General features: G+C 48.3%; 1 protein-coding gene across 1 annotated transcript; it reads left to right on the top strand.

Moving 5' to 3' along the window:
* The first annotated feature begins 8,068 nt into the window (after positions 1-8,068).
* Positions 8,069-12,154, top strand: LOC124687090 (probable protein phosphatase 2C 8). The gene is made up of 3 exons (XM_047220933.1): positions 8,069-8,809; positions 11,072-11,177; positions 11,532-12,154. Exons 1-3 carry the CDS (start codon positions 8,069-8,071, stop codon positions 11,864-11,866), a joined length of 1,182 nt encoding a protein of 393 aa, XP_047076889.1. The 3' UTR covers positions 11,867-12,154.
* Positions 12,155-19,054: the final 6,900 nt, after the last annotated feature.

Genomic DNA, 19,054 nt, shown 5'->3' with positions numbered 1-19,054 from the left:
TACTCTCTCAGCGCAAGTATGCTCTCGATTTACTCCATCGAGCACATATGGAGAATTGCAAGGCAGTTTCAACGCCTATGTCGGTGACCGATAAGTTATCAAGAGAGAGTGGTCAAGCCTTGAGTGCAGATGACACGTTGAAATACCGAAGCATGGTAGGAGGGCTCCAATATCTCACAATGACACGACCCGATCTCTCCTTTGCAGTTAACAAAGTGTGTCAATTTTTGGCACAACCCACAAATGTTCATTGGGAGGCTGTCAAGCGTATCTTGAGATATGTGAAAGGAACCGTGTCCACGGGGCTAAGTATAAAGAGCTCATCATCAACGCTTCTTAGTGTTTTCCATCGACGCTGATTGGGCTGGATGTGTTGATGATAGAAGATCAACTCGGAGGTTTTGCTTGTTTTCTTTGGCCCAAACTTGATCTCTTGGAGCTCTCGCAAGCAACCCACGGTGTCTCGTTCCAGTACTGAGGTGGAATATAAGGCGTTAGCAAATGGTACGGCTGAAGCAATGTGGGTACAATCCTTGCTCAAGGAATTGGGGGTACGACAACCAAGACCACCGGTCCTATGGTGCGACAACCTCGGCGCAACATACCTGACAGCAAACCCAATGTTTCATGCACGAACAAAACATATAGAAGTTGATTTCCATTTTGTCAGGGAGAAGGTTGCCATGGGTGCACTAGATGTTCGATTTGTATCATCCGAAGACCAGGTGGCAGATGCATTCACCAAACCGGCAACACGACTCATTCTAGATCGTCTACTACACAATCTGAACCTAATATCTTGTAGTTCAGATTGAGGGGGCATGTTAAATGAGTCTGCTAGTGGAGAAGCTAGTGCTCCATGTTGTAACGCATTGGAGATGAATAGCTAGTGCTAGCACTTAGGACTATTTGTCTAGTTAAGAACTGCAGAAGCTCTAGCGTTTGATATTCTGTACTCCACCACAAGACTATTATAAATAGAGGTGTACGGGGGTTGTTCCCCAGTGTGGCAAAACTCATATTCTTTGTCTGGTGTGTCACTGACACAATAACCGCTTCATATTCTACAATTTTCATCTTCATTTATTTTCCTCCGGGAATTTCACTTGTCGCTACTTTTTCCCACCCAAATCTCGCCGTGGATGCAACGCGCTCAACCCTCGCAGCAATGGCGTCGAGACATCCGAAGATGACGGCGAAGAAGGCGGCCGACAAGAAGTGCGCGGATCCACAAACCGCGCAAGGCGTCGCCGCCGAAGATGAAGCCAAAATCGTGGTCGCGAGAAGTTTGGGAGGCAGATGTGGTGCGTCACAAGTATAACAACGGCACGAAAAAGTCGACGTGTGGCCGCCCACATGAAGGCATCGGCGGTCACCAAATGCGGTGCACATAGCGGTGGCCTGCGCTAGTGAGGCAAGATGAAGCACATGGAGCGTCACATTTAGGGCCTCCCAGTCCAGAGCGGGCTTCTTCAATGATAATGACACCATGACGCTGAGGTTCTCACCGACAACCTGGTAGACCGTTGGTTTGACCTACCTCGATCAGCGGCAGCAGCAGCTAAGTCCGGGATGACATCAGCGTGGCTTCGGTGAGTACATATGCAAGTACATCACCGAGGAGGACAAATTTGATGCCGACAACGATGACTGAAGAGCTGCCGTGGACGACTCCAAACCCGTTCATCTAGCCTTCATTTGTCCCAACGGGACGCCCTGAACTACTCCTTTTGATCACGACGGACTATATCTGTTCGGGAGACACCGCTAGAAAACCTACGCACCCGTCCAACGATTTCAGTGGGCAATACAAAACTCGACTAGAGATGCTTGACACTTATTTCTCCTCTTCCTTTCTCTCTCTTTGCTATAGTACCTTGAGAGTCTCATCTTGCTCCTGAGCGCTCCTTCAACTCATCTCCGATGGCGGCGCCGTCCGGAGGAGAGAAGGATGTGTTGCCTGGAATGTGCATAGTAGTTTAGGTTTTCTTCTTGTAGGTTGTATGGATTTATGCCGGTCTGGCGTCATGCCGTGTGTCCAGAGGTTTGGGTGGCCGGAGTTCTTGAGCAGCTCTGGCCGCAACTCCTCCCTTTGTGGTGCTCCAATGGTAGGGGACAAAAGCAGGTGGGGAGTCCTCTTCTGCGCCTCCAACCAATAAGCTCGGTGGAGCTCGACTTCGAACCGATCCCGTCAGATCTGGACGCGATGGTGGCGGGAAGAGATCGACAACGACAATACTTGGAGCTCCCGGGTTCGTCCTTGAAGCTTCTTTCGGCGAAGAGAATAAGCAGCGGCTTGGTGGCGTTGTTGCTCCGGTTGGCCAAGGGGGCCACTTCGCGCCCGCAGAGCTTGCTGCTCCAGCGCGCGGTTCTTCTTCCTCTTGGCCAGAGAGCCACAGCGGAGGATTTTCTTCAACCTGAGCGCGGCGCTCATCGTTGGCCCCAAGTGGTCTCGTTCCCGACGGCAAGGTCGACGGCCGTTGCATCGAGGTTCAGCAATGCCGGTAGAGAAGGACTCAATCGCTTTTCAAGTTTTCTGTTAGGATCCTTTTTGGGAAAAGGGAGGGCTTGGTTGTAATTTCAAGTTATTGCGAGTGTCTCTCTGCAACTTGTATCCGCCAACTGAAATGAAGCTCAACCCCGGTTCAAGGAAAAACATGAGGGGAGCTCTGTCTAGCGAGACTAGGCATGAGTGAGTAGACACGCGGGCGTCGTTAACGGCCGAGGTACCCACGTCGCGCACGGGGGCCCCGCCGCACAGGACCCTGGAAGCGTGGGCGCGCAGGCTACGAGCTGCACCTGGACCCCTTCCGCGCCCCGAAGCCGTTCGTCGACACGCGTCCACCGCCACGCTCCAAATATCCCCGCCGTATTTTCCCTCCTCCACCCCAGCAACCGCCCACAGACCCCGACGACCGCTTCGCCGTCCGCTCGCTACCTTCCCTACCGCCCAAAGCAGCCCGGTTTTCCCGAATCCGGCGGACACCGCCGAGGCCAGATCAAAGGCGCTCTCGCCTGTTTCGTGCAAAACTCTCCGTCCAACTCTGGACCGGTCAGGTGATCTCGTGTTCTTTCTTCCGGCCAGGGCAGCGTAGGTGCGCCACCATCAGAATCACGCCATTGCAGTCCCCGTGATTCCGCACCGTGCAGCAGTGCACTCGGACAGCGACGCGACCGAACTGCCTCCGTCCTAGGTGATCATTCCCGGTCGTTGCGTGCATGATCCGCTGAATTATTAGTATTGTGGTTTCTTTCACCACAAGTCCATAATGCAGGAAGAATGTAACTGATCGATGATGCTCAAGGCAGTACACAACCTATGTACTCTACCCCGTGGTGGCCAAGGACGCAAATAATTTAAGTTAGGACAAGCCCTAAAATTCCAAAATAGTACATGATTCTAACGCAACTAGTTGGCATGATAAAATGGAAACATATCCTGTGGGTACCTGGTCACAGTGCGTTCCTGAGAAAAAAATATTGCGTTCAGTTCTTCGTCCCAAATTTCCTCGATGTGGCTCGCTCGTGGCTCTATAGAGTGTACGGCATCTGGAACCTCTTTTCCCTACACAGTGGTCGTTGTGGGCATGTCCGACCTAAAGCAAAGCGCCGTGGCGAGTGTGGGCAGGTGTGTGTGTCATTGACACAATAGCCGCTTCATATTCTCACAATTTTCTATTTTTCTCCGCGAATTTCACTTGTCGCTACTTTTGCCACCCAAACCTCGCCGTGGACGCAACGCGCTCAACCCTCACAGCAGTGGCACCGAAGGATCCGAAGACAATGGTGAAGAAGGCGGCCGACAAAAAGTGTGCGAATCCACAAACCGCGCAAGGCGTCGCCGCCGAAGATGAAGCCAAAATCGTGGTCGCGAGAAGTTTGGGAGGCAGATGTGGTGCGTCACAACTCACAAGTAGAACAACGACATGAAAAATTCGATGTGTGGCCGCCCACATGAAGGCATCGGCGGTCACCAAATGCGGTGCACATAGCGGTGGCCTGCGCTAGTGAGGCAAGAGGAAGCACATGGAGCGTCACATTGAGGGCCTCCCAGTCCAAAGCGGGCTTCTTCAATGATAATGACACCATGATGCCGAGGTTCTCACCGACAACCTGGTAGACCGTTGGTTTGACCTACCTAGATCAGCGGCAGCAGTAGCTAAATCCGTGATGACATCAGCGTTGGCTTCGGTGAGTACATATGCAAGGACATCACCGGGGAGGACAAATTTGATGCCGACAACGACGCCTGAAGAGCTACCGTGGACGACTCCAGACAACCCGTTCATCTAGCCTTCATTTGTTCCCAACGTGATGTCCATGGTGAAAACTATGAAGTACTCCTTTTGATCACGACGGACTATATCGGTTCGGAAGACACCGCTAAAAAAACGTACGCACCTGTCCGACGATTTCAGTGGACAGTACGAAAACTCGACTAGAGATGCTTGACACCCATTTCTCCTCTTCCTTTCTCTCTCTTCGCTACAGTACCTTGAGAGTCTCATCTCGCTCCCGGACGCTCCTCCGACTCAACTCCGGCGGCGCCGCCGTCTGGAGGAGAGAAGGATGGGTTGCCTGGAACGTACATAGTAGTTTAGGTTTTCTTCCTGTAGGTTGTATGGATTTATGCCGGTCCGGCGTGATGCCGTGTGTCCAAAGGTTTTTGGGTGGTCGGAGTTCTCGAGCAACTCTGGGCGGCCAGCGGCAACTCCTCCCTTTGTGGTGCTCCGACGGTCGGAGACAAAAGCAGGTGGGCAGTCCTCTTCTCCGCCTCCAACCAATAAGCTCGGTGGAGCTCGACTTCGAACCGATCTCGTCAGATCTGGACGCGATGGTATCGGGCAGAGATCGACGGTGGCAAGATCTGGAGCTCCTGGCCAGGGTTGTCTTTGAAGCTTCTCTCGGCGAAGAGAATCAGCAGCGGCTTGGTGGCGCCGTTGCTCCGATTGGCCAATGGGGCCACTTCGCGCCCGCGGAGCTTGCTGCTCCAACGTGCGGTTCTTCTTCCACCTCTAGGCCAGAGAGCCAGAGCGGAGGATCTTCATCAACCTCAGCGCGGCGCTCATCGTTGATCCTGCCCCAGGTGGCCTCGTCCTCGGCGGCAAGGTCGACGGCCGTTGCATCGAGGTTCAAAAGCACCGGTGGAGAAGTACTCGATCGTTTTTCAAGTTTTCTGTTAGGGTTCTTTTTAGAAAAAAAGGGAGGGCTTGGTTGTAATTTCAAATTATTTCGAGTTCCTCTCTCTGTAACTTGTATCCACCAACTGAAATGAAGCTCAACCCCGGTTCAAGGAAAAACATGAGGGGAGCTATGTCTAGGGAGAGTAGCCATGAGTGACTAGACACGCGGGCGTCGTTAACGGCCGAGGTATCCACGTCGCGCGCGTGGGCTCCGCCGCACAGGACCCTGGAAGCGGGGGCGCGCAGGCTATGAGCTGCACCTGGACCCCTCCCGCGCCCCGAAGCCGTTCGTCGACACGCGTCCACCGCCACGGTCCAAATATCTCCGCCGTATTTTCCCTCCTCCACCCCAGCAACCGCCCACAGACCCGACGGCCGCTTCGCCGTCCGCTCGCTCCCTACCGCCCAAAGCAGCCTGGTTTCCCGAATCCGGCGGACACCGCCGGGGCCAGAGCGAGCGCGCTCTCGCCTGTTTCGTGCAAAAACGCTCCGTCCAACTCTAGACCGGTCAGGTGATCTCGTGTTTTTTCTCCGCCCAGCGTCTGTGCGCCACCATCAGAATCACGCCATTGCAATCTCCGCGATTCCGCACCGTGCAGCAGTGCACTCGGACAGCGACGCGACCAAACCGCCTCCGTCCTAGGTGATCATTCCCGGTCGTTGCGTGCATGATCCGCTGCACTATTATTGCGGTTACGTTCACCACATGTCGATAATGCACGAGGAATGTAACTGATCTCGACAATGCTCAAGGTAGTAGACACCTACGTACTCTACCCTGCAGTGGCCAAGGACGCTAATAATTTGAGCTAGGACAAGCTCTAAAATTCCAAAATAGTATACTGTACATGATTCCAACGCAGTCAGTTAATACAATAAAATAGGAACACACATATTCCAATACAAGTAAGAACCTAAAAAACATAATAATAGTGGAACAATGGCATTATGACAAAAAAAATGCATATTCATTGTGAAAAGTGCATATCGACTCGCCACAAACCTGAACAGGAAGAACACTACTAAGATTTGGCAAATGTAAAGAGTTAGTATTCTCTTTTCCAAGGGAAGGCCATCATGGTTAGCTTTATAAACTTAAGACAATCCTTACATCATCTAGGAGAGTTTGCAAAATGGAGATTGGAGGCTCATCATCCCAATTACAATAGATTTTGCCTATGAAACCATTCCTAGTTCATGTCCTAACTTGTTTGTCTACATTGAACAGTGCATTAATTCAAACTTTCCAATCTAGTATGCAAAAGTAAAGCAATCCGCAAAGATCGTAGCCGCTTAATTACAGCTTTATTGTCCACCCGAGCAGTAGCTAATGCCTTCAGTTGAGCCGAATTCATCATCAATTGCGTTACAACATAATGAGCTCGCGCAAATGCTAGTCTTCGTTCCTACTACTACCTCCGTCCCAGTTCATAGGGCTTACGCGTATTTCTAGGTTTTCAATTTTGCCAACATAATATTAATTGTACAACACAAAAATTATATCACTAGAAAGTAGAACACGTGAGCTTTCTAATGATATATATTTTGTAATATATATCTTGTATTATTATTGTCAAATTTACGATCTAGGGACACGCGCAAGCCCTATGAACTGGGACGGAGGGAGTATATTAGATAAAGTCCTAGTTTTACTTTCCAAATCGATTTTGGGCGATGTTAACGAGCATATCTTTCTCACACCGGAACTACATTTTTGACGTAAAACTACTAGCCAAATTATTCAGAAAAAATCCGAGCAACTGAAATATTTTGCTGAAAATCAAGATAGGACGGCTGCCCTATCTTGATCTACTGGAAGATCTGCCCAAATGCTACCCTTTAACCAACAAATTTATGTTTTTCGATGTACACAAAGTGAAGTTTATTTTTCTCGGCAAAATAATGTGCAGAGTTAAACCAAAACAAGTTGAACTAAGACACAAAGGGAAGATTGCATTTGGATTAAAAATTTGTACAACTTAAGGTAACTAACAACATGACAATATGTGATTCGGTAATGCAAAGTTGATAATAGAAGCTTTGTGAACCGACAAAATTTGTGCAATATTTTGGCCTGAAATTTATGAGTCTCCAAATAGATCAGTATCGAATATATGTATACAATGTTGTTACCTACCACTACTATTAGTATTTATAAACTGGGGCGCCATCATTACCAAATTGTGTGCAATCTTTTGGCAGGAAAATGTGAATCGCCCAAAATAATATTTGAAAATACATGTACGATGTTGCTGCCTACTCGTGCGCTAGTTATTTAATCGTGACGCCATTACTACCAAATCTGAAGACAACTTATACATGAATGGGCATCAAATGATCTACCTGATCGAGAGGAGACAACTCGTGTGTCAGTGAGTGTGTGCGTCTACCAGTTCTTCCCTACCAGTCAATATGGCCCCACACCCGTCTTCCCTCTCTCCTCCACGTAAACCCCTCCGCCTTTCCATGCAGGTCCCACGCGTTACCTAAAAGCGCCAGACATCCGACCCTTCCCTAGACCCTGCCCATGTACACCGCCAACCTGACAGAGCTGCCAGACCCACACGCCAGAGACCGAAGCAGCTCTCCGCGGTCCACGTGAGCCGCGCGCACCACGCCGCTGCTCGAGTCCCGAGGCGCATCGCGCCCGCCACGCGCCCGCCGCCGGCCCATCGCCGCCGTCCACGTCCAGCCCCGCGAGATCCACGTCCGGATACGCCTCCCGCCCTCGCTGTCGCGCATCCGGGCCATCGCCGCCCCATCCGACGCCTCCGCCCACCGCTTCCCCGCGGGTATTAAAGCCGCCGTGCGAGGCCACGTCCCGAGTTCTTCTTCTTTCTGTTCTCTCCGGCCGCTAGCTGGGTTTGGTTGTTCGTGTGGGGGGAATGAGCAGCGAGACGGCGAGTCATGCGCGGGAGCAGCTCCTCGCCGGCGAGAGGAGGCTGGTGACGGTGGCCCGCACGGCAAGGCGGCGCCGGCTCGAGCTCCGCAGGCTCGGGCGCACGGCGTCTTCCGTGGCGGAGGACGAGGGAGCGAAGAGGGTGCGCCCGGCGCCGGAGGGCAGCTCGGAGGAGGAGTCGTTGGACTCGGCGAGGGTGGCGCCGGAGGACGGTATGGCTGCGGCGTGCTTGTCCCACGGCGCGGTGTCGGTGATCGGGCGCCGGCGGGAGATGGAGGACGCGGTGGCCGTCGCGCCGCCCTTCCTGGCCGACAAGGCGGCGGGGAGCGGCGACGGCGACGTCGTGGACACGGGGCAGGAGGGCTTCTTCGCGGTGTACGACGGGCACGGCGGGTCCCGCGTGGCGGAGGCGTGCAGGGAGCGGATGCACGTGGTGCTCGCGGAGGAGGTGCGGCGGCTCCGTCGCCGGGTGGACAGCGAATGGCAGGGCGGGGCCTCGGACGACGGCGCGCAGTGGAAGGAGGCCATGGCGGCGTGCTTCGCGCGGGTGGACGGCGAGGTCGGCGCCGACGACGGCGACACCGACGCAGCCGGCGAGCAGACGGTGGGCTCCACGGCCGTCGTCGCCGTGGTGGGCCCGCGCCGCATCGTGGTGGCCAACTGCGGCGACTCCCGCGCCGTGCTCTCCCGCGGCGGCGCGCCCGTCCCGCTCTCCTCCGACCACAAGGTAACAAGATCGATCACCATCGTAAAGATTTAACCTTAAACCATGGTGTACGTAGATCCGCGCGCTGTAATCTAGATTTGGGAGCGGCCCGGTTGCGAGTTAGGGACGCCGCGGTAAACACGTCGCCGTCATGGCGCCATGTTTTTCCACGAGATCTTTTCCGGCCCGGGGGCAGGTGTCGCGCGCCCGCGCGCGGGCTCCATCGTCCTGTCCTGCCCCTCGCGCCGCACCAACCTCTGCTTTTCTGGCTGCGTGGCCGTGTCGAAACAGGGACGTTTCGTGTGCTCCGTTCCATTCCATTCCTTGCGAGATCTGCTCGAGCTGGGTGCGAGGCCACGTCACCTTGTCACGTTATTCCGACCTGGGTCGTTAAGGAAAAAATGCCGGTCGACATCTGGTGGGTTCTGGGGCGCTAATGGCGCCGAGAAGCGGCGGGCGCGACACGTAGGTGGCGTGCGTGCCCAGGGTTGCCAAATGCGCATCCGTGGAATTTGGCAGGCGCAAAGTTGGTTTGGCATCGAACGGGCTTCATGCTCTGGCCCGTACCTCTGTGTGGTGTGGTTGGGATTGTGCCGTGCGTCGCAACAAATGTGTGAGGCGGCGAGGCACGGCTGCTTTTCTTGCCTGCTACTAGAAGCTCCCAGTGCTTTCTCTGGCAATGTCAAGCTATCTCCCGATGATGGCTTTCTTGTGCAGTACTAGGAAATTAGCTCACCTTACCACATCGGTTTAACAAAATTTGGGACAAGTGAGATGCTTATAAGTACACACTCCTGAGAATTCCTCTACTCAACGGTTGCTTATTGTCGAGAAAAAAAACAAGATGTATGTGTGTGTTTCTTGTGCTTGCACCTGCCTCCCTAGCTAAGGTGTCGAGTGGGATCTCGCAAAATCCCACCTCAACTTCAGTTTGCACTTCATACTTCCAATTTTGAGGTCAAATTTTGTACTCCCTCCGGCTCAAATTAATCGGCGCGCCCATATATTATGTCCAGTACAAGTGTATTCCCGAGCCGCGTCAATTAGTTTGTGCCGGAGGAGACTACTACTAGAAATCACAAAATTGAACGACAGGTGGGACTTTGACGGGATCCGGCTCGCATCTCTATCTGCAGCATTTGCGGAGTCAGGACCAAGTTTGAGTCCTTGGCCATCAAGGATATGATCTGAACTCCGCAGGGAGACCATGTGTGTAAACCCCGTGTAAGATCTCAAAGATCTGTTGCGAAACACACATGTATTCAAAACGAAATTTCGAGTTCAATGACCTTCCTTTCTAGGTTTGTCTAGTATGCTATACGAGCATTGCTTGTGGGGTTAAACATCTCAGCGCGCCATGTACCAATATGTGGTACGTATCTGAAAGTTTAGTACATGTAGTTTTTTAGCTGTACGAGGCTGAGGTGGGGGTCTTGGCAAGAGCGGCGCACTATGGATACTATCGAAACTGAGAAAATAACTTGCTTTAGATGCGGATCTGTCAAGTCATATCAAGTAGTATGATGGTTGCTTGTCCAAGTATTGCCAGCCTGCTGCTTTAAGCATTGCCATTAGTCGGCCATATGTTTCCACAGTCATTGGGGGGACCAAGGTACGGCGTGCGATGCTTACTGTAATGAGGCAGGATGCATAGGAGTTTTTCTGCGCGATTCGGCGCAGATTCAAAACGTTGGGCACAACTTCTGAAAATGTGAGACTGTGAAGGCTCATTCCGCTCAACAAGAACATGAATGTGTACGTAGTTAAATAAACCAACTTCGTTTCTATTTTTTGTCTCTTAAAGATGGAAGGTGCTAGCAGTATGCAATGGCACTCAAGTGATTTGGGGGAGGTTGGTGACGGACAGTTGTCCTATCTGGTACTCTGGCAATACTTGAAGAGTCAAAATTTCTCGGCCCACTTGATATGGCTTGATATATCCGCAACTAGAACATCTTGTTTCCTCATGCGCAGATAGTTGATTTGTCACTCTTCCTTTAGATATCCGCCTCAACTTCATCCATTGGAACGTGCATCCATTCGAGCCTGCCCTTCTACCAACTTTATACTACAAAATTATCATTGCTCATTATTCTAAACTGCAAGTTTCGTACAGTATATCTTAGTTGTGTCTATTGTCTGTCCATGCAAACACATTATTGAATTTGTCATTTCTGGGGTAACTTTCTTTTGTACAGTTTCCTCCCTCCTGTAACTCCAGCTTTGTACGCCAGTAATGTGTGTTTACTCTAGTGACTTCCTCTTCTTTTTCGCGCTTCCCAGCCAGACCGACCTGATGAGCTGGAAAGAGTAGAAGCAGCTGGTGGCAGGGTCATTAACTGGAACGGATACCGTATCCTGGGAGTGCTTGCGACTTCTAGGTCAATCGGTACGATGCTGTATCATCTTGCTCAGTACAGTTTCCTTGTTGGTAGAGATGCACAAGATTTATATTCCTAGCTGAGATATATAGTTTCTTAGAAGATATTAACAATGTGAGATGCGTTGGTAATAACAACACAATTGATGCTAGCTGAGAGTGGAAGAGCATGGTCTATCACTGTTCTGCAAGAACTCTGTAATTTTGTATTCTGCGGCACCCAGTGAAACCAAGCTAGATGCAAGTCTTTGTAATGGCCACTAGTGTAGTAACAACTCCACCAGGATGATGCATTAGACATAAACTCACAAATTGCTTACTGTTCTGAATCGATCACTGAATTCCTTATTGTTATCATTTCAGGAGACTATTACCTGAAACCATATGTCATAGCGGAGCCAGAGGTTACCATCATGGACCGGACAGACAAAGACGAGTTCCTTATATTGGCAAGCGATGGTCTGTGGGACGTCGTGTCCAACGACATTGCCTGCAAGATCGCGAGGAATTGCCTAAGTGGGCGTGCGGCTTCCAAGTACCCCGAGTCCGTCTCTGGTAGCACGGCGGCCGACGCCGCAGCGCTGCTTGTTGAGCTCGCCATCTCGCGCGGCAGCAAGGACAACATCAGCGTCGTTGTGGTGGAGTTGCGACGACTGAAGAGTAGGATGGGAGCGGTGATCAAAGAGAACCGCAGGTAGTACTAGTAGTAGTAATGTAGAAGTGGCCGGCTGTCACAAGAATAGCATGGTAACGGGAAAGAAAGAAAGAAAGAAAGAATTAGCAGCTGAGTTCGTGGGGATGGTGTAGCTAAAACGGCTCAGGGACGTTGTGACTGCTGTTGAGTTGAGTGCGCTATTTGCAGCCGTGCTGTTGTATTGCGTTGTGTTGGTTCTTTGTAGTTCTTCTATGCTGACGTTCAGGGCGAAGCGGCAGGAAGCATAAGCTGCATTCGTCAGTTCTGATCATTAGTTTTGCCTAAAACGGCTGGAGTCTGATTATCAATTGCAAACTTTGCCTGAACTTGTGGTCATCCGATGGCATGTGAGATAATTGCGCCTGGATCTTCATTATCAAGCAGTTCATGATTGAGGCAGAATGGCAGGACGATCAACTCTAGAGTCCTCGGAGTCTGCAGAATCGATGGAAACCGCTCACTGAACTGAAACCTCTTTTGTTGGGGCTGGTGTTGTGCCCCGACGACGGCAACTAGATTTTGGTTTAATATGAGAGTCACCATACATGAGGTTCAGGCATCTTTCTGGTTATGAGTTCGAGTTCTTTAATTTAACTTTCATCTGGGAAACTTCATAACCAACACTTCTGACAAGAGGAGCCAAAATCATAATCTACATGATGATTTTTGGCAATAGAATTGCACGAGCAGTTCAGAAGCAAACAACACTTCCGACTGATGAAAAGACATGATTAGAAGTTCAGAAATCCTCTGCACTATTTACCAGCAGTTTGCACAAACAAGAGTACTGTAGCTCCAGCATGTGTGTATTTCTTCGGATTACTAGTTACTGCATTAACCAGTCACAGTGAGCCTAATACGAGCAATCCATGATGTAAATCCGTTCTCCAACCAGGAAAGCACGCAGTGAAATTATTGACAGCTAATAAAGATTTGGGTTGATCTGGTGGATTTTCACAGTTCAGTTTATTTACGTATCCAGAATAAACCATAATGGTCAAAATAGTATGTTGGAGACAGACAGACAGTGCTCATGTCTAAAATGTCCTCTTTATAGATGGATAGAGTACAAGGATGTGGACTCATATAGGCAAGAGGGCGATAGCAAAACAGATATAACGTGAAGTTATTATTCCAGCATCCTATAGTACCACTGCATCATTTGATTTTAACACTTCTCAGGTATACAGTGTTCTTTACAGTTTCTGCCCAAGAAAATGCAAATATATAATAACAAGTGTCTTGTGCAAGGAACAAAGTGAAATAAGCTGATCATCTAATTTTTGTACTCCAATAAGCGTATCACATTTCTAATCGATTAAATAAATGAGGCAGCAAAGAAGTAAATAAGACAATGAACTGAAATTGATTTGTACCGAGAATAGCTCTACAAAATAATTAGTTATGCCATCAGTGAAGCAAATAGAGAACAAGTGAACTACTAGTTATAATGTGAGATTGCTAGATCTCTATAGAGTAGCAATATAATAGCCCTATTAGTATCTTTATATCTCGTGAGAGATATTTATTTCTAGATCGACCTAGCTGTATACAACTTTTTTATTTTTTAGAACACAGTACAACGCAGACGCTCATGTAATAATATAGTTTTGCGTCAATGTTAGTTCCCTGCCACGAGCGACATCGCATATCTGTAACTTGATCACATATTTCCACTGTTTTGTCTTCGTCGACAATCTCACGTAGCGTGTAGATAATACACTACTAAAATGGACAACCACATGAAACGAACTGACAACGTTAACTACTCCCATGTTCATTGATATCTAGAGGGTTGAAAGTTGAAACCATATAACTCTCCCAGCCACCAGCAACAGCAAACCTTGCCATTGGGTGTCCTTACTGGGAGTAGAGCTGATGAACTTCTTGGCACTGCCTTTAAATTGTAAGCATGGAAAGCTATAAGAACCATTCAAACGATGAGTGGTTCTGTGTATCTGTAAATAACATGATATCTGACAGAGGATGTACCTTCACATGTGTTGCAGACATGCCAATGGTAGTGAAAACACTGCTCGACTCTTAACACTCAGCCTCGGCATGAGATCTCCTCATGGTTCCTACTTTAGAATTACAGATTACCAGCCTATAATGCTTGTGCATGAACTAAACCTCCTTGACAATGTGACACCAAAGAGAAGGGAATTGGGTGTCCTTGACCTTGATCTCATGAATCATGATGGTTCGACTATCCGTGGACAGTGTTAATACCTGAACATGTATGCCCCAGCAAAGACCAAATTGAGCCATACCACATCAAGTGTAATTAAATATTCACTAACCAACTGAAGTAAAAACTAACTGAAGCAGTGTAAAGGAATATGACTAAAAAGGAATAAACTATACATTAAAGAGTGTCTAGATACATCCAAATTTAAATAAACTTTCGAAATCCTTTTACGGACAGAGGTAGTACATGATTATTTGTCCTAAATGACCTATCATCCTTAGTTAGTATATGATTATTTGTCCTAAATCCTTTTACGGACAGAGGAAATACACATCAGCATCGTTGTATGATACGAAAACATGGAACAACATACCAAACTAAAATAGTGTTAAAAAGAGACATCTACGAATACAAGTCAGAACTACTACACTAAATTCACCTAACTGAGCTCATCTTAAACCATGATAGAGCCCAGAGAGCACCAACCCAGTTGATTTTGAGGCGGCGCAGCCAAATATTTAGTTGCAAGTACACAAGTTTCAGGGTTTATATGTCTAATACATCCTCGGTTCCGAATTATAAGATGTTCTAGCCTTTTCTGACTCATATGTATCTGAACGCATTTCAATGCATATGTTCACTCATTTCGGTCCATATGTAGTCCACATCGAAATATCTAAAACATCTTATAATTTGGAACCGGAAGAGTAGATCTTTCCCGAGGGCAGAAGGAAAAGCTTTCACATTAAAATAAGCATCACCTAAAAAACAAACACATTAAGAACTAGTAAATATAACAGACAATATTCTTCGAGGGTAATGTTGCTCAAATTTATAAGTATTATTGTGTTTTGAGTGCTAATGGTACTCACACACACATAAATATTATACTGTTATGAATCATCATTAAGGTGCAGACACAATATATAGTAACTTTCCGGATCATCGTTATATCTTCATACCATGGTTCCAGAGGACCAAAAACGGTTAGTTCCAGCAGCATTTGTACAGCAAAATAGGCCATAGTAGCGCCCTCTACATAAGAAAAGTTATAAGATCTGAACCGTAGCCCACAAAAGAGTGAACCCCGCCCCTTCCACTAGTCTGGATCTACATGAGCTAGATTGCAGTAGCATTAGTGTTATCATTAGTATTTTCTCTATGTTTTCGATGTTCTTCAGTCTCCACCCACCAGTTTCTTTGTTGAGGACACATCCACCGGTTTGAGAGACAAGCCACTCCCTCCCTTGGCCGGGTCACGGAAATTTTGTGCTTTGATTCCCATACAAGAAGCCAGAGGAGTTTGTTGTTGTTTGAGACAATAAGCTCGAAGCTCTGATGCCGAAATAGTGCCAATTCTCAGAGTAGGAGATGCAACCATTCTTGTACCTTGAACTGGATTTCCTCTCTTTGCGGCCTCAGTTTGTCTATACAGAGACATCGCAGTCCCACTATCCTTATTCGCAGAACTCGACGATGATTCCACCACAGACGTATTGATAATTTTACCATTCCACTTGGGTGGTGGACCTAGGATACCAGCAGAAGAGCTTTGTATCTTGCCAGTTCTGGCTCTACCGTGGTCACTTTCCGAAGAACCCTTGGGCAGAACGCTCCGGCCGGGGGAAAGAAGCGGCACAGTCCGGGCCATTCCTCCACCCCACTTCGCCGGCTCCACAGCTCTCCTCCCCTGCTTTGGATCCTTCCTTTTGAGATTTGAGATTGCCCGCTTTGAATCCTTGGCCACCAGTTTCCCTATTCTTTCTTTCGGGCCAAACGAGTGGTGAACTGACTTCGCAGGCGAGGATTTCTGCCCGTAATTCCCCAACGTACCGGCGGAATCGCTCCGCCGCTGTCCACCCCTCTTCCCCGATTCCAAGTCGCCGGTCTCGCATAGCCTCGGCCGCTTCAAGCGCTGAACCAGCGGCACATCCTCCAAATCCTCCACGCGCCGCTCGTCCCGATGCGCCGGGTCCCTCGAGGCGATCCCGGGCAGGGGCGTGATCTCCTCGGGCTCGGGCTCGGGCTCGTCCCGCGGCCGGCGGCGCGCGCCGCCAAGGATCGCGTCGTGCTTCTTCCGCAGGGCGTCGATGTCGGAGAGCGCGGCCTTGAGCTCGGCGAACCTCCGATCCCTAGCTTTGAGGACGCGCGCGACCGCTTCGAAGTCGGTCCTGCGGTGGGTCCTGCGGAGGAGGTCCACGAGCTTCTCCCCGGAGAGGGCGGCGAGCTCGGCGTCGCGCGCGTCGGCCTCGGAGCCGGTGGCCATGGTCTCCGGCGGCGGGTGGTGCGCCGGTCCCTTCAGAATGTACTGGATTTGTGCCCTTGGACCTTGGTTGGTTTTGGGTAAATGGCAGTGCAGCCTGGCTGTTCGCAAGTGGGTGGGTACTTCAAGGTGTCAACTCGCGGAAGTCCAATGTGATTATGTGACACGCGGCTTCTTCACTATATGATCGGGTTCACACGAAATAATTACAGTACAAAGATACACTGATGACATACCACTAGATGCTTCTTTTCGGTAACGCCATAAATCTGAATTCATATAGTGTTCACACGAGTAAACAAACTCTCCGTTTCAATTTAATTGAGTCAACTTTATATTTAATTAAAGATGTTTCAGTGTGTAGATATACATGTATTTAGATAAAATCGAATCAATTAATTTGGAACATATGAGTATATCATATGGATGATACTCTTACTCCTCTCGACATTGTAGGCTTTGACTCCGACGCATTGATCTACAAATTTTAAGATAAACTAACAAGTTATTTAATATCGAGGGAGTATTACCGCTCCGTTTTCTGCAATGAATGTCTAATACTAGAATATAGATTAATATGAAACAAAACTTTAGTAAAAGAGAACATAGAAGTATGCCCTAATTACCATGCATTTAACACATTGATATTGACCTGTTGATAAACCCATCACATCCTCCGCTCCCTCTCTCTCTAAATTAATACGCACAACATGAGGTTCCTACATTATCGGTCATACGAAACAAACGGTTATTTTAGTAAGCTTACATCAGTGAAGATTTGTACAATTTTTTATGTAGTTGTCCGAAAGTGGTACGTACTATCTTTTAAATTTTGTATTTGTTAACTCATATATTTGTTTTTAGAGGATTCCATAGAGTTTCTCAACCTACATGTATCCGAGATCCGGATATCTAACTTGCGCAAAAGTTTGCTTTTTTGAAGTATTGTTCATTTTTATTCAGCAAAAGTAAAAAAAAATTGTAGTTGCCACCTCTTTTTTTGTTTAGTATTTGGTGCATTTGGATTTTGCACTTGTTTTATTCGTGTAGTCGCGGTTTGTGTTAATGGTGGGACACAAAAATGACCAAGACTTATGAAATTTACCCATTTCCATGTGGCGTACTCACTCGCCCAATACAAAACTTATAAAAATTACTTACTTTCAAATCATGTCAAATTGAATAGTTTTATATTTATGGTTCTATTTCTCATGAGGCCACTCTCACTATGAGGTGAAAGAAATTTTTGGTACTGGGGTACCAACAGACGAGAGAACAATGGATCCTCTCAGAAGTATTTAGGTGCTAGTCACATGTGGTCAGTCACCTATAGGCTATAGCGAAATCGAGAAAGTATGTATCTTACCAATGGTGAGTTTAACCACTAGACAGGTCATAGTGGTAAGTATCATGTAATAGTATCATGCATATGATACTTGTACATGATACTATCTTTATAGTGGGTGGTATCATGAAGTATAGTATCATATTCATGTTATATTTATTGCTTTTTAGAATCTCGACGCACTTAGTTACGCTAACATGCACCATGCACAACCACCGCTAGTTCTAAAGCAACCAGCCATAATACACTAGTAATTATGGGTCTCCCCATGGTTATTAATACCACTCTTGGATCTTTTGATCCCTTGTTAATACATAGTTAACGGAGGCTATGGATGGTATCACATACTGATGCCCACGTACCACCAACTACATGCAAGATGATTTCCTCCATTGTCCGTAAAGGAAATATATTATGCGGTCGACATTCACACAACATCATTGAGATGATCACCAAACACATAATAAAAATGAAGACAACATAATTAATCTTTATTTCAGTTCATCATATTGCTGATTTCTTCATCTCCCCAAGAACAACTCAAAGTACTCACATATGGAGGCAACAAAGCCATCATAATGGTATGAATGGGGTATGAATGGGGTATGAAGGATTAAACACATATACATGAAAATCCACACTAGGATTTGAATTATTACAACAAGATGGATGAGCATGATGATGATGATGATGATGCAGAAGATCGATGCCAAAGCCTCCAAGATCCAAGCTGCGGTAGCGGTGGATCCCCGCTACGACTTTGGAGACATCTCCACCAAATGTACAACAATAGAAACATCAAAGGCTTTTAGAGACAATATTTAATTGGTTCAAGGCTTGTGGCATGAAATGTTCTACTAGGGCAGTTCACAATGTCTTAAGTGTTGCAAGGGAGTGATAAATTTTATTCGAATCTATACGAGAATGGTCTAGTCCCCGATGGCGAGGCGTGGTTGCCGGTGAAAGACGGACCTGACTTCGGTCATGGTGGACGATAGCGGCGTCTGTGCGCTACCTTTTTGAAGGCATTCTCTCTGCAGTCTGCGTTTGCTTTCGCCTAGGCTGCTTCGGGGGAAACCCCAGACCCGGGTCTCCTGAATCGGACGATGGCAACGTGTGGCGCCGTACTACCTGTTGGGGGCATCATTTTTGGAGTAGACATCAGATAGTAGTGGTGTTGAGGTAGAGTGGCATGCTTTTGATGTGTTGTCGTCGTCGAGTCTCGACGGCATGGTGCAACGGTGTCTTGGTGACGGATGCAATGTGATGGACGTGCGCAAGATGGTGGTGTCTTCTAACGTCGTGGTGGCGTCGATGGTTGGCCTGGCAAGGTCAAAGCGTTGATCCCTCTTGGCGATGGGTTCACAGAAGATGGCGGTGGCGATTCTGCGGC

This window comes from Lolium rigidum, chromosome 2 (assembly GCF_022539505.1).
Source record: "Lolium rigidum isolate FL_2022 chromosome 2, APGP_CSIRO_Lrig_0.1, whole genome shotgun sequence".
Lineage (NCBI taxonomy): Eukaryota > Viridiplantae > Streptophyta > Magnoliopsida > Poales > Poaceae > Lolium > Lolium rigidum.
This window is presented reverse-complemented; position numbering and strand designations above follow the sequence as displayed.

What these genes read in the sequence shown, in the direction of transcription:
- LOC124687090 (XM_047220933.1), top strand. Translation starts at nt 8,069, where the DNA reads ATGAGCAGCGAGACGGCGAGTCATGCGCGGGAGCAGCTCCTCGCCGGC. An exon ending in CGCTCTCCTCCGACCACAAG is followed by an intron (nt 8,810 to 11,071) that starts GTAACAAGATCG and finishes CGCGCTTCCCAG; the next exon opens with CCAGACCGACCTGATGAGCT. An exon ending in TGCGACTTCTAGGTCAATCG is followed by an intron (nt 11,178 to 11,531) that starts GTACGATGCTGT and finishes TTATCATTTCAG; the next exon opens with GAGACTATTACCTGAAACCA.